Source organism: Prunus persica, chromosome G1 (assembly GCF_000346465.2).
Source record: "Prunus persica cultivar Lovell chromosome G1, Prunus_persica_NCBIv2, whole genome shotgun sequence".
Lineage (NCBI taxonomy): Eukaryota > Viridiplantae > Streptophyta > Magnoliopsida > Rosales > Rosaceae > Prunus > Prunus persica.
This window is the reverse complement of record NC_034009.1, coordinates 6564987-6580853: the sequence shown is the minus strand read 5'-3', so window position 1 is coordinate 6580853 and position 15867 is coordinate 6564987. Positions and strand designations below refer to the sequence as shown.

Sequence of the window (15867 nt, the reverse complement as noted above, 5' to 3'; positions counted from 1 at the left end):
AGTTCTTGTTTTTTTAGAAAAAATTATAGAATACTATGCTAGTGTAGTTACATGGTACATTTTATATATGTGTTATAATATGAGTGAACCATAAAATTTATTTTCATACTCAACGGATAGGTAAAGGTCTCCAGACATCATAGTGAATTAACTTAAATGGAGTAGTACACTTATTCGTACTCAACGGATAGGGCACGCGGTGACTCTTAGTCAAAATACAAGTATCACATGTGAAGTCGAAGTCCTTGAAACTTGAGAATAAATCTGGTATAAGATGCTTCATATAACTAAAAGACGGATATCCTAATTGACAATGTCACAACCAGATTTGCTTTTGTTTGCTATCAAAGAGACGCGTCACACTGTTAGCCATAGGGGTGGGCACTCAAACCGGCGAACCGAAAATCCAAACCGAACCGCACCGAACCAAACCGAAAAAAAACCGAGTTGACCAAAAAGTCAAAAATCGGTCAAAAATCGAACCGGACCGGTTTGGACCGGTTCCGGATCCGGTTCCATGTCTTCAAAAACCGAACCGGACCGAACCGAACCGGTGAAACTAACAATATATATAATTTCAATATATATTTATATTTAATGCTATATTTTTAATTTCACTAAAAAAAACTTAATATTTATCCAAGTTCAATGTCAAAATATCTCTCTTTTCTAACTTTAATATTTATTTTTTATATGAAATTGAATAATTTGTTAATTTTCAAGTAAAAAAATAATATTTCAGTTGAGAATTGTATTAAAAAATAATTTTAAAAAATAATTTTTATAATCCGGTTCCAAACCGAACCGGAACCGGACCGGAACCGGTTCAAACCGAACCGAACAGTTTTTGAAATTTTTTTTATTAAAACCGAACCGAACCAAACCGGATGAATAGTATTGGATCGGTTCTAATTTGAGGCAAAAACCTGTCCAAACCGAACCGTGCCCACCCCTAGTTAGCCATGCCGGGATTGTATTCATCTACATAATATAGCCCCCTTCTCTTAGTAGCACGACCAAGAATCTCCTTAGTGTGAATATCCTGAAGCAAACAAAAACTCGGATAAATGAGTACACAACAATTCAATTATTCAGTAAGCTGACTGACTGACATCAATTTATTGGATAAATATGAAACAAGCAAAGTATTAGACAATGAAATAGAGGATGAGAGTGCAACAGTGCCAACCCTTGTCACAGGATAAATAACTCCATTGGCGTTAGCAATACAAGTTCGTCGGGATTGGGTAGTATTCAGAAAATCATCAAGATCAAATGTCATATGATCAGTTGCACCGAAATCAATTATCCAGCTCGTGAAATCACTCTAATCCGAAGTATGGAATCCATAACCAGTATCATTATGGGTCGTATCGGGTTGTGTTCGATCTTTGAAAGTAACCCACCATTCGGGGTAGCCATGCAATTTAAAACAAGCCTTACGAGTGTGTCTCGAATCATCGCAGTATGCGCAATCTCGTCCATGTGTTGGGGTCGTTAGTTGGGAAGTCATAAATTGTGCAGTACAAGATGCATAAGATACAAGTTTAGTAGGAATCCAGATCGAGATTTGAGCTTGAGTCAGGGTTGGAGTTAAAGCCGGGATCTGGGTATGAATCATAGACAGATTCAAGGTCGGGTCATCATCGGAGTCGAGGTCATCGTCTTCGTAGTCGAGGTCATCATTGTAGTTGGAGTCAGGGTCATCAAAATAGGATCCTGATTCAGAATCGGGTTTGAGGTCGAAGTCTGCATCTGTAGGAGCTGAGCCACCTGGGCACTCAACTCGGAGTCGAAATCATCAACCCCCATAACGGCGGCGGGGGTTGGAAACTAGAGTAAGCAATTCCAAGATCGCCACTTTGATACCATGTAAAATATGAAAACTAGGAGAAAATATTTGTTTGTGGGAATTTTATGTGTATTATTCTCCTTGTATTATAGGAGGTCATATTTATAATACAAGGAAATTTTAATGGTCCATAAGTCACGCCAACAGATTTTGATTCTCAAACCAAATATGTGATTTTCATAAGTTCTTTATATAGATAGAAGTAAGATTATGGGTACTGTTAAAAGAAATTTGAAGACAACTGTTTTTTCTTTTTTTTTGGAAGTTGAAAGATAAGTTAGGATTAAATTTTTCACTAGCTTATATTTTATGCACTTGCACAATCTTTATTTCTTCCTCTTTTTGTTCTTTTTGTACACAGTAGTACTCCCAATTCTAAAAATAATTTTTGTATATGTTTCGGATACACCAATCAGGAACATAAAAAAATTTCTCTGGTCCCAGGACCAAACAACACTTAGGATGCCTTATTTAATTCGTCTCTCTTTGATGAGAAAGTTTTCTCAATGGTCCTTCCCTAGTCTCTCTCTGGCGCCTACCCCATCTCCCTCCTGTCCCAACCACCACTACCAACTATAAAGAACACTCAACAAAAAAAATTCAGCACTAAATGTACTCTCTCGTGACATTACTAGTCCAATAAATATGAGCTCCCATCCCATGAAAGGTATACTAGTGATATTTTGGGGGTGCGGGGTTCCTTTTTTTTTTTGTGGAAGTGTCCGAGGGTGAGAAAGAGACAATGATATGGATTTGACATTGAATTTTCTTTTAAGCCGTTTGATTAATTATTGAGTATACAAGGTATTTCTGATTGCCGATAACTGCATACGCATATATTTATGCATGATATTAATAATTGATTTTTTTATACGGTTTTTTATTGTTGAAGAAATTATAGAATATTACAGTAATACGGTTACATGATATATTTTATATACGTGTATGAGTGGACGATAAAGTTTATTTTCCCCTCTTTTAGAGAATAATATCAATAAATATCCACTTATATTATAATAAGTATACAAAATATACCACGTGACTATATTACCGTAGTATATACTATATGAATGTAAGTATGCATGATATTAAGAGAATATTAAATCATATATTTTGCACAGGACAAAACTTAACTCCTTAACACTAAGGGGAAATTTCGATTTAACCTGCAAGTATGAATGCATGATATTTAAAAAAATATTAAATCATATATTTTGTATAGGACAAAGTTTGGCTACTCAAAATAAATGAAATTTTGGCACTTGTCAAAACTATTTAGTTTTTTTTTATTTTTATAAATATTGGAATTTCTTTAACTTTTTTTAATATTGGGTTTTGACAACCAATATTATTAGCCAAACAGATACAAGAAGGTCAAAAACTCTAAAAACAACTAAGACAAATTAGAGCCCGATGGCCCTACAAGATAACATCACAGTGGAGACAACTAGAACACAGCAACTACCAATTGCCAATGCTCCACTCGGGTAATTATAAGCAGAGTTCTTCAGCACTTGAATGGCTGACATTTAGAGAGCACAATAATCAACTCTTAATTGTGTTTATAGCCAACTCTTAATGGCTGACATTTCATGCATCAATACGATTTGAAACGTGACAATTAATTAAGATGGTTGAGCACGAGGCAGGGCAACATTGTCATGTTTCAAATCGTATTGATGCATGAAAATGACAGACTTGTTGTAGCTAGCAACATATATCTTACAACGTGGGGTATGATTATGAACAATCAAAATCTTGAATCATTTCAATCTTACCATTGAAGCTGCTTTGCCCTTCACAATCATACATATTTTCATCATTGTCAAAGAAGTTTTATGAAGTCAAAAAACTTTCTAAATGAGTTTCGAAAAGTTTCCTAAAGGGTAAAGACGTATGGTGGTAAATGTACACCGGTAGGTTGTGTAGATAAACACCGTTTTGTTTCCCTTCTGGGTATGAACTATTAACTGTACGTATATCATTTAAGGACAACAATAGATGACTTGATAAAAGATGGGACAGTTGCAAGGCAACTTGAGATTCGAATGGTTGCAACTTGTAAATATAAAATAGGGTAATTATCAGTCCACTATTACGAAGTTGTTCGTGTTTTAGAGATCGATACAATAAGTCTTTTTCGTCTCAGTTGCATTCATAACGTGTGTAATTTTGTATCAATTTCATACATTCGTTAGTTTGACTGTTAAATAATGATGTGACAATTAATGATGTCATATGGACTCACCTATATTTTTCCACGTGAACTAAGTAATGAAAAAAATTTCAAAAAAATTAAACTAATAAAAATCACTTTAAAAAAATAAAAATAAAAATTCACTTTCTCCCCCGTCACCTCCCGTGGCATCAATTAGGGGTGGACACAGTTCGGTTTGGACTGGTTTTTGCTTCAAATTAGAATCGATCCGGTACTATTCATCAAGTTTGGTTCGGTTCGGTTTTAATAATAAAAAATTCAAAACTGTCCGGTTTGGAATCGGATTATAAAAATTATTTTTTAATACAATTCTCAACTGAAAATATTATTATTTTACTTGAAAATTAACAAATTATTCAATTTTATATAAAAATAAATATTAAAGTTAAAAAAGAGAGATATTTTGAAATTGAACTTGGATAAATATTAGTTTTTTTTAGTGAAATTAAAAATATAGCATTAAATATAAATATATATTGAAATTATATATTTTTTTAATTTGACCGGTTCGGTTTGGCCTGGTCCGATTTTTGAAGACATGGAATCGAATCTGGAACCGGTCCAGTTCGATTTTTGACCGGTTGTTGACTTTTTGGTCAACTTAATTTTTTCCCGGTTTGGTTCGGTGCGGTTCGGCTCTAATTTCCGATTCACCGATTTGAGTGCCCATCCCTAGCATCAATGCCCTGCATCTCCCACCTCTGCACCACAAAACCAACCCACACCCATCCACTTCACCCCCACTCTACCCACAACCCAACCCACCACCGCACCATCCGTACCCATAAACCTGCTAACCAAGCTAGCCCCAAAACCCAAAAATCATAATTGGAGGAGGAAATTACCATGGTCATCCCTATCAAGCTCACAGACCGCGATTCGCTGGTCAAGTTAGCAAGCACATCGCTCAACAGTAAGGTAGTGAGTGAGCCAGTATTAGACTCCGCTCGCACTGCTTGTTGTCGACATCGTGCTCTCAATGGCGGACCCATGAAGCCATAAGTGGTGGACCTAAAGGATATCAAGATTGTGAAGAATATCCATTGACAATATTGAGACATTGTGCTAAAAATATGAATATGGTTTGAATGTATTAGGTTAACTTTATTTTTCTCCATAAGGATATATATATAAGAGTTTACAGAGTGCTTTACAAGGAATTAGATACAGTAAAGAATTAGGAAAGTATCTCCTAATTATACAATGATTTATCAACTATATAAAAATAGGAAAGTAAATCCCTTAATTAATCAAGGAAATAAATCTCCTTGAATAATTAGGAGACTCACGTCAACACATTGTAGGGACTTGTTTTCGAGAAGAAGGCGAGTAACGACGCTAGTGGGCCAAGGAGGATGGAGAACGCGAAGATCATTATGGTTCGATTCTAGATTTTGCCTCCAAAGACCGATGCAATTACTAATTCTTCCATGAATTTGCGTTAATTTCTTACTCAATTTTGTGAAAGGAGTAAAATTTCTTTTAATTTTTGCAAGCTACAGAGGGGATGGCTTGGTTTTTGGGGTAGGGAAGGAGCCGGTGAAGTGGATTTGGGGTTTGGGGTTTGTGGGTACGGATGGTGGATGGGTTCATGGGTAGGGTTGGTGGAGTGGTGGTGGATGTGGATGGGTCATGGGTGTGGGTTGGGTTTAGGGTGCAAAAATGGGAGGTGCAAGGTGTTGATTAGGGATGGCAAAAATCCCCTTACGGGCGGGTCCCCGACTTAACGGAGGGAGATTTCGGGGTTAAATGGGTATCGGGTACTAGGATCCCCGAACTTGAAAAATCCCCGACGGATATGAGGAGGGGATGGTATTGGCATCCCCATCCCTGAACCCGACCAGAAATTATATATGTTTATCTTTAAATAAATAAATAAATAATTATAATATTTATGTTTGACCCTAAGTCAACTTCCCTCTCCTAATTCTTCCTAATTTTCTATGGAATTTTATACTGATGTGATTTTGAATAGTTGAGTTGAACTTTATAGTTAATTTGGATGTGTTGAATGATAAGTTAATATGAAACTTAATGTTAAAATGTATGATAAATATTTTTTATATGCAAAAAAATTGGAGATTCAGGGCGGGTATGGGGAATAGTCCCCCGACGAGGACGGGCAGGGACGGATCCACAGAGGAGCAAGGGTGGTCAATTGACCCCTGCAACTCCAGAATCCGCCACTAGAGGAAGAAAAATTGACCCCTGCAATGGCTGGATGGCTGGGCAATTCATGCCCGCCATCTGTTCGAGGAAATGCCTCAAAGGGTTGCAGCAACTTCAACTTCAGCGCAGCAAGCAGCATTGCACGCAGAGCGCTTCCTTTTTTTCGTCTTTTGATTCATGGAGAAACGACACCGTTTCATTTAAGTTTTTAAAATTTTTTTTTAAAATAAACATATTAAAATAAACAGGGGCAACAGCAAGCAATGGAGCTTGCTACCCGATAAAGCCCACAATCCCCAATACATTGGACATTTCAAACGCAATATGCTATTATGTTTTCAATTTTTTTTTCTCTTTCCCAATCTTGCTTTTTCTCTTCTTTTTCATTTCAGTTTTTTCCTTTTGCTCTTTTCTTTGTGTTTACTTTTTATTTTACATTTTTTTCCTCTTCATGTATTTTTCTTTATTATTTAGCTCATTCAATTTTATAATTTGTTTTTGTCTTGCTTTTATTTTTTTCAATATTTTTAATACATCGATATAGTTGTAACCAAGATAAATTACATCACCGACTGTCCTGCAATGTTTATAATATTTCTTAGTAGGTTGATAGGTTTAAAGTTTGTTACTTTAGGAGTTGAATCTTTGTGCATTTTAATATAAGGTTTTTATTTTTGTGGATTGGTTAATATAGTTAATAAAAATATGGTGGATTGATTTAATATGTGGTTTGTAATGTTGTTTTCTCAGTGAATTATATATGAATGATAATTTATTGTTTTATTTTTAAGGGATAAATATTGATGTTTTTCTTGATTAGTTGTTGAGGTTTTTTTTTTTTTTTTTTTTTTTTTTTTTTTTTTTTTGGCCATGGGTAAGTTCCGGTAGTTTGAGTTACTGTTAGTTTGAATAAATTAAGGGTTTTTTTAATATAAAAAAATTTATGGATATATTTTGTATAGAAATTTTTTAGCATTTTAAACGTTGACTCCTGAAAGGAAAATTCCTGAATCCATCCATGATCTGACATGTAATTGTCACGACAAAATATCACAGTTCATGATACATATATAATTCTTGTATAAAAACTAATTCAGATTTTGTGGTTTGTTGAGATCAGGGAGACATGCGAAGAATACGGTCGAGAGTTTTTACCCTTTTAGACGTTGACCCCTGCAAGGAAAATTCCTGGATCCGTCCCTGAGGACGGGGACGGGGATTCCCCAAAACCTAATAAACGAGGATGGGTTCGGGGACGGAGGCGGGGATGGAGTGCTGGGATGGGGATGGTCTTGTCATACCCGGCCCCTACCCGACCCGTTGTCATCCATAGTGTTGATGCCATGGGAGTTGAAGGGAGCGAGTGTTTTTTTTAAAACAAAAAATAAGTGATTTTTATTAGTTTTTTATAAATATTTTCTAAAAATATTTTTGGATTTGAAGTTGGGTCATGGGGGAAGGGGGGAGCACCTCAACCACTGAGGTAAACCCAAGGACCCTTTCTAAATATATTTTCATTACTTAGTCCATGTGGTAAAGTATAAGTGACTCCATGTGATACCATTGATTGTCACGTCACTATTTAATGGAGAACATGACAATCAAACTAACGGATATATGAAAATTATATGGAATTAAACATTATGAATACGACTGAGAAAAAAAAAACTTATTGTATCGAATTCTAAAACACGAACAACTTCGTAATAATCAACTGATAATTACCCTATAAAATATTAGGCGTCTTGCTAGCAAGGGGGAAAGTTGGGTACCCAACCACCCTAATCATGATAATGGTGGATGCTATACAATTCCTGAACATGCATAAGATGACTTACTTTCGAACTTTGAACCGTAATGCAAGCCAAAAGCGTATACCATGATGGTCACCTTATACCAATATCCCACGTTTTTTTAATTGAATGTTGAATAAAATAACTAAAGTGTTTAATACGTAAATATAGGTATTTGTAACCCGACTTCATCTGAACAGCTCAACCAAAGGCATCAATAGTTCACTTACTATTTTCAGTCTGTGGGGTACATCACTTTTGTGCACAACGTGGACATTTTCCTACCGCTAGTCCACAACTTTTGTTGCTCCCAACCCAATTATGCCACGCAGCCTCTCCAATAAATATAGTCATGGGAGCATTGAGAAGAACGGATATTGTGAACAGATTGACCAGAAGAAAAAAAGAAGAAGAAAAATGAAGCATGGGACGGCGAAAACGGAGGCTTTTCTAAGGCTTTGTGCAGTCTTAGTCCTAGTCCTTACGGCATGTTTAGTAGGTTTCGATTCTCAAACCAAATATTTGATTTTCATTTATAGAAAAGCTACCTTCAGAGATTTGAAGTCCCTCTCGTAAGTTCCCTTTTTTCTCTCTTTGCTCTTTCTCTTTGACATTTGGCCTTTCGATTTTCTTCCTTGCTTACTTATAAGTACGTTAACGTTCAAAACTTGATTTTTTTTTTGGAAAGAGTTTTGGTTTATGTTGTTTCTGTGGCTGCCGGTTACAATCTGCTTCAACTTGGAAAGTGTTCAAAGTCAGCTTGGTGCAAAGAAAACTTGAAAGGGTCTAACATATACGTAGCTTGGCTTTGCTTCTTGCTGGATCAGGTATTTACCCTTTCCCATGTATAGAGTTTGCCTGTCTTTGGATGTCTTTTATGAGTTTTTATTTTTATTTATACAAGTGATATTCTACTTTAATTTAATCTAAATTACGAAGAGGGCGATTCGAACTCGAGTGCAGATTAGAGTGCACATTTACTTTAGCCAACTTGACTATGCCCATATTTGCATGTCTTTTATGAGTCCTTCATATAGATAAAACCAAAATTATAGGTATTGTTAAAAGAAATTTGAAGATAACTTAGGACTAAATTTTTAGCTGGCTTATATTTTATGCACTTGCACAATCTTTATTTTTTCCTTTTTTGTTGCTTTTGTACACAATAATACTCCCAGTTCCAAGAATAACTTTTGTTTATGTTTCAGATACACCAGCCGGGAACATAAAAAAATTTCTTCAGTCCCAGGACAAGCAACACTTAGGATGTCTTATTTAATTCGTCTCTCTTTGATGAGAAAGTTTTCCCAATGTTCCTTCCCTAGTCTCTCTCTCGCGCCTACCCCATCTCCCTCTTCTCCCAACTACCAATTACCACCAACTATAAAGAACACTCAACAAAAAAAAAATTCAGCACTAAATGTATTTTCTCGTGACATTAATAGTCCGATAAATATGAGCTCCCATCCCATGAAAGGTATACTAGTGATATTTTGGGATGTGGGGTTCGTTTTTTATTTTGAAGTGTTCGAGGGTGAGAAAGAGACAACGATATGGATTTGATATTGATTATTTTTCTTTTAAGCCGTTTGATTAATTATTGAGTATACAAGGTATTTTTGATTGCCGACAACTGCATGCGCATATACTTATGCATGATATTAATAATTGATTTTTTTTATACGGTTCTTATTTTTTCGGGAGAAATTATAGAATACCATGGTCATATGGTATATTTTGTACACTTTCTATAATATGAGTGGATGATAAAGTTTATTTTCCTCCATTTTAGATAATAGTATCAATTAATATCCACTTATATTATACCAAGTATACAAAATGTACTGCGTAGCTATACTATCGTAATATGCTATATAAATATAAGTATGGATGCATGATATTAAGATAATATTAAATCATATATTTTGTTCAGGATAAAACTTGACTCCTTAACACTAAGGGGGGATTTCGATTTAACTTGCAAGTATGAATGCATGATATTAAAAAATATATATATTAAATCATATATTTTGTACAGGACAAAGTTTGGCTCTTCAAAATAAATGGAATTTTGACACTTATCAAAACTATTTAGTTTTTTCTTTAACTTTTTTTTATATTGGGTTTTGACAACCAATTTATTTTGACATTTGAGGAGGAGCTCCTCTTTAATTTTAAGGAGTCAAGCTTTTTCCCTTTGTACATCTGTTTGTTAAGACATTTATTAGCGTATCTTATCTTGCAATCCCACATAAACCACATGTGCATTCAGAGTATATGGAAATCTAATCTTCTTTGTACTTTACATATTACTAGCCTTCCCTTCCGAAACCAACCAAGGCAACTGGTTAAGATGGGTGAGGTGAGGGTATAAATCTTAGATTTGGTCCTCTACTTATTCAAACAAGTCATTGTCTATTATTGTGAGCTTATAACTAAATAGGATACTAAAGTGATTATTTATTTGAAGTCGTATTAAGTTAGCCCTCAACCCTAGCCCGTAGTGGCATCCCACTCTCGAGAGGGAAACGATTATAGAGTCAACAAAAAATTTATAAAAAAAATTAAAAAAATCCCACTCTGTAATATTGTATTTGTAACATGTAAATAAATGAAACTAACCATCTATTCGTCTTGTTGCATCTTGTTGCATATAATTTGCTAAACAGGTAGCTGTGTACGTGACATTTGGAGCAAACTCAGCTGCGCTTGAGGCTTCTGTGCTAGCAATAAAAGGCGCACAAGATTTTCAGTGGATGAAGTTGTGCAACAAATATACAAGATTCTGCTTTCAAATTGGTGGGGCTTTGGCATGTGGGTATGTGGCCTGTATCCTAATGGCTTGGATATCCCTCATCAGCGCCTTCAATCTCTTTAGGCTTTACTCACCAAAACAATTCCTTTTGTTAAAGGGCAGAGGGTGACAGGTTTTCTAAGCAAATATTGTATAAATTATGAATGTTTATCTAGAAATAAATTTAATGAAATCAAATAAAGCTTTGACACCAAAAGCAATGGATGCTTATAAAGCAGAGACTTGTCAGAAGAGAAGGCACACATTCGAGAAGAGAAGCAAATAGAATGGGAGTGACAGTTTTATTGATCACTTTAATATTCATCTCTAATTTTTAATACAAGAAAAACAGTCTAAATTAGAGTTTCTCGCACAAAGACTACAAAATGTGTTTTTGGGGTTCGAACTTAAGACCACTAATCTACAAGTTAATGTCATTTTCCACTGAGCTAGACCCCGTTGGCCTTTAATATCCACCTCTATACCAAACAGAATAACTGCAAATTAGTAAGTTATTTATGGGGTGAGATTTTAGGGGGGACATCTAAAACAGCTTCAAAATTGTGGTCACACCTCAAACTAGATTTTGGGTAAGAACTGCAGAGGGCAGCTTTCCGGGCCTGCAGCCCAGATCAAGATAATATGGTTGATAAGCCCATAGGCCATCATATTTTAGGCCCCGAGTCTGATGGGTCAACCAATCCATAAATAATTGGGCATCTCTCCACTGAAATTTCAAAAGTGCTATAAATTACTGAATGCGAGGGGAATTGTATTTCCTTTCTCTATTTTTATTATACGACAGCTGACAATATTTTCTGTGATGGTCTTCTAACATTCAGAAGATTTGTACTCACTTTTCTCTTCTTACTATCTGGTGTATCAATTTCTAATACACCTCGTCTGTCTATAGACGTAGCGCACAGGGTCAATTCATCTCAGCACTGAAGGCTTCAACCATGATTCATTGCGTTGTTGTAGGTTCAGTTTCAATACCACTTCTTCACTTTCTGTCACATCTTTTTTCTTATTCTGAGGCTAGACTATGTATTCTTTATTCTATGATCAATGTTGCTATACTTGCTCCCTTTCGGAGTGCTCCACGTATTGCTTAAGCACTTTTTTCGATATTCAAATCCACAGTATATCCTCAATTAAATTTTTGATGTGACCGTCACACCGTCAGATGCTGTTACAGTCAACTTATATTATGATACGACACATGTATTTATTCATTAATGTACCATAAATTGGAAAAATATCAACTGTCATCCACCCATATTATAACAAGCGTGGAATAGTGTGACATTCACACCTATTTTCCTTGTGCTCTCTCTCCTATATGTCCATATTATTGGCACATGTCCTGCTACTTAACAAAACCTAAAATCTATGAATGCACATAAAAGTTCATACATATATATATTTTTAAATAATATATTTACGCCAAAGACTAAAATTCAAATTCAATTGAACACCAAATAACTAGCATCATATCGGAATCATTCTGATTCCTTCTTCCTTTGTGTAAACTAACACATATTAGAATGATAAATTCTTTATTTTTCCTGCATTTACTTACATATACGGGATAAAAAATGATGGGAGTTTCATGCTAAAATCTGTAATCAAATACCCTCAAAACTAATCAAATCAACTAAAGAGAGTAGTTGATCCGATTCCAATTCCTTATTCCCAAATTCTTAATAAGTTCCCCGATTCATGACTTCCCCTATATACCTTGTAAGTAAACATGCCAAATCTAATTTCATAATTGTATTTTTTTGTGTATTGCATGGTGAGAGTGCCTGATGTATCACTACAAGCAGGATCGGAACTATCTGACTGAAGCTAACACATTTTGGCATCATCAACGTGCACATGTCGTTAAACAAATCTCATTTTCATTAGAAACCAGACAACCGTGAAAATCAGATTGATGATTTAATTCAAACTTTTATAACATCACTTTCACGTGGAGAGTCTTAGTTCATATGGACCTCAAAACCCCAAACTCGAGATCAGTATCAGTTCCTTAGATTGAATTCCACTAAGATAATGACAACGCTTTAAAGCCCTCTTTGAGGTCATGACACCAATGTATGGGTGTTGAAACATTATTGGGTTTCAGCCATCAACTTGTGTTAAAAGGCCGTGGGGTCCCCCAAGCTTCCATTGCGTGTGAAATTCTAACTGTCATGAAACCAACAAGACTTGTCCACCACTAATTTCAAACACATCAAATCTGAATAAAAACTATGGTGATTAAAGCTGAGAGTACGTGGTGGTGTTGTTTTTGTTGCAGAAGCGAAACATTATCTCAAAGAAGTTATCACAATGATTTGCTTAAATTGACAACAAATTAATTCTGATGTTGAACATACGACGGAAGTAATTGAAGAGGAAGTAATTGAAGAGGAGTTGCAGAGATGCGCGTGTAAAGATAAATAAGGCAAACTATAGATTTGAGCTCCGAGCTCAGAATTAGGCCGTCACAAGTAAAATTCATTGCTTTGTCATAAGGTATGAGCTTTTTCGGACATCCAAGATCATTTAGTAACCTGAAATTTAGTTTTAATGTTTTTACAGTTTTTGGAAACTTTGTTATTTTTTTTATTTTAATTCCTTGTTTATTCCTAGGATTTCTAGAAGTATTTAAACAGATTTTACCCATGGCTAAGGTTATCAGGGACGGTCCTATGACTTATACAACCTGGGCTATAGCCCAGGTGAGTTTATTTATTTATTTCTTATAGTTAGTTTTAATGTTAATCCCATTTATAGCAGAAATATTAATTTGAACTAATTGGATAATTGTAGTGTTACCTCTAGTTGTCATGTGTCTATCTGACTCTATCTTTGTGATGATAAATTTTCATTTTTGAATTTTTTTTAATGAATTTTTTTCTCTTAATTCATTTTTGTTCATTATGTTAGACCTTAGCTGGCATTATTGGTGTAAAATAGGCCTTTTAATTATATATGTGTGATCAATTCCATAAGCCAAAAATTTAACAGTTCAATAAGGTAAATCTAGCCTACCTCATTTTAAAATCCTAGGTCAGTCCCTAAAGGTTATGTTTTATTATTCTAATTTATTAATAAACTTTGAGATTTCCTCATATTTTCTTGGTGAATTCCAGAGTTACATATTGTACGCTAAAGTTTTAACCATTTTATTATCATGATGCGTCAAATTCATTGACCTACGCATACATGAGTAGAGTCGTGCAATCTAAACATGTTTCTTTCCACTAATTTCGCTTAATTCACTATTTCATAGAGTCGTTGAAACTGATTTTTGTTGTCCAAAAATTAGAGCATGAAAACATAAAAGCATGAGTTAATTGTTGTCACACTTTAAGACTAATGCATGCTGGATCATTTGTTTGGTTCTCTTTAGATTTTTCTAAGCATGCTACATCATTTAAAACTCATCTAAAGACTAAAAACGTGCATTGAATCCACATATTTTCTCTTCGAATTTTTTTCCTCTCTCTCTCTCTCTCTCTCTCTCTCTCTCTCTCTCTCTCTCAAAGTGATGCTAGTCTTCGTCTCCTAATGCGTTATTATCTATAATGAAAAATTTTAGTGGTCCAATTTTGATGGCTACAACTCAAAATGACTTTTTCGTTTCATAATAAAGTGAAATGAGTAGCACTGCCCAATATGTAACATTGTGCTCTTTAAAGAGAGTTAGTTGTTAGATTATGTTGTAAACAATTAGATTGATCATTGAGTAAAAAAGCTTTGTAAAAAGTTCGTTTCATGTAGATCGATCATAACAATCAATATGTGAAATAATCAAAGATGCAATTTCATTCGCAAAATTCCCAATTCGCCAAGAGCGCATCAGATTTCTTACATAAATAGCATTACATTATGTTGATGGGTCTAACCTAATAAAAAAGAGTCTTAACTTGCAAACTAATGGTCTAAGGTGTTGAAAATTATATATTATAAATTTAATGTGTGAATGAAAACAGTTATTATGTTTAAAATATGAAAAGTCGCATAGCATACAAACCTGATGCAATTCAAGTAAGGGAGTTGCATCTTTCCTTTTGCATGGGTGGCGTCAATTAGTGAACAACCACCATTGCTATTCCAAAAAAGTCACCCAGGTTCTATATAAACCTAAGATATATGACATTCCAAAGTGGTGTTGGAAAGGAGTTTTCTCCACTCATGCTATGTTAGAGTATCAATCTTCAAGTTTCCTTCTTAAGTGCCTTGAGAGTACGAATATATAATTGGGTTGCTAGAGTTTTAAATTGAAGTGCTTCAATTTAGGATTATCGATTGTTGAATCATGGGAAATGTACTCCTATAGACTTGCGAGCACAAGGACATGAGCAAAATCTGTCTTTAGGATATTGCAATTCTTGCAAACCTCAATTGCTAAAGTTGTCAGTATTTCTATTTGTGTTTGTTGATTTACATTAATTTCATGTGATTTGATATTGTATTTGATTATAACAATTCTATTGAGAATTATTATTATCTTTAAATTTATATTTACTGCTGTTCCGTCAAATTACATGACACCTTGGTAGTGTGTGTGTATGTGAGAGAGAGAAACCCGCCTCCCTCTTATAATTTAGATTATCACTTATATTCAAATAGCATTACATTACCGAAGCACATCAAACCTTAATAGTTGATCATTTAATGTACAACTACAAAATTTTCCCTTTTGTTTTTTGGTTGTCACTACTAGAAAACTTCATTATAAGTCATTGATACATCCGTGGTCTATAATGATGTGAGCTATAGACTACCCCTGACTAAAGAGTGTTGGTTACGAGTTAAACACACATCACATAACTGTAGTCAAAGTGGATGTTGACATTAATTTTCTACTACAACAGAGAGTGTTCGTGAACTATAAGTGGTAGATCCCATCATGTCTTCTCATCCTCGCAAAAGTCTTCCTCCCACCCATTAAAATATTTATTTATTTAATCCGCGGCCTATAATTGGATGCGTTGTAATACAATTCCAATTCCAATTCCAATTCCAATTCCAATTCACTATTTTG

General features: G+C 34.8%; 1 protein-coding gene across 1 annotated transcript; it reads left to right on the top strand.

Moving 5' to 3' along the window:
• Window positions 8392-11064, top strand: LOC18790078 (CASP-like protein 2C1). Its single transcript, XM_007223908.2, has 3 exons — window positions 8392-8604; window positions 8721-8859; window positions 10702-11064. The coding sequence occupies exons 1-3, from the start codon at window positions 8450-8452 to the stop codon at window positions 10954-10956; spliced, it is 549 nt and encodes a 182-aa protein (XP_007223970.2). The 5' UTR covers window positions 8392-8449; the 3' UTR covers window positions 10957-11064.

Bases quoted from the DNA above. Each gene is read 5' to 3' on its own strand.
- LOC18790078 (XM_007223908.2), top strand. From the start codon at position 8,450: ATGAAGCATGGGACGGCGAAAACGGAGGCTTTTCTAAGGCTTTGTGCA. The intron at 8,605-8,720 runs GTAAGTTCCCTT...TTTTTTGGAAAG, and splicing joins AGAGATTTGAAGTCCCTCTC to AGTTTTGGTTTATGTTGTTT. The intron at 8,860-10,701 runs GTATTTACCCTT...TTTGCTAAACAG, and splicing joins TTTGCTTCTTGCTGGATCAG to GTAGCTGTGTACGTGACATT.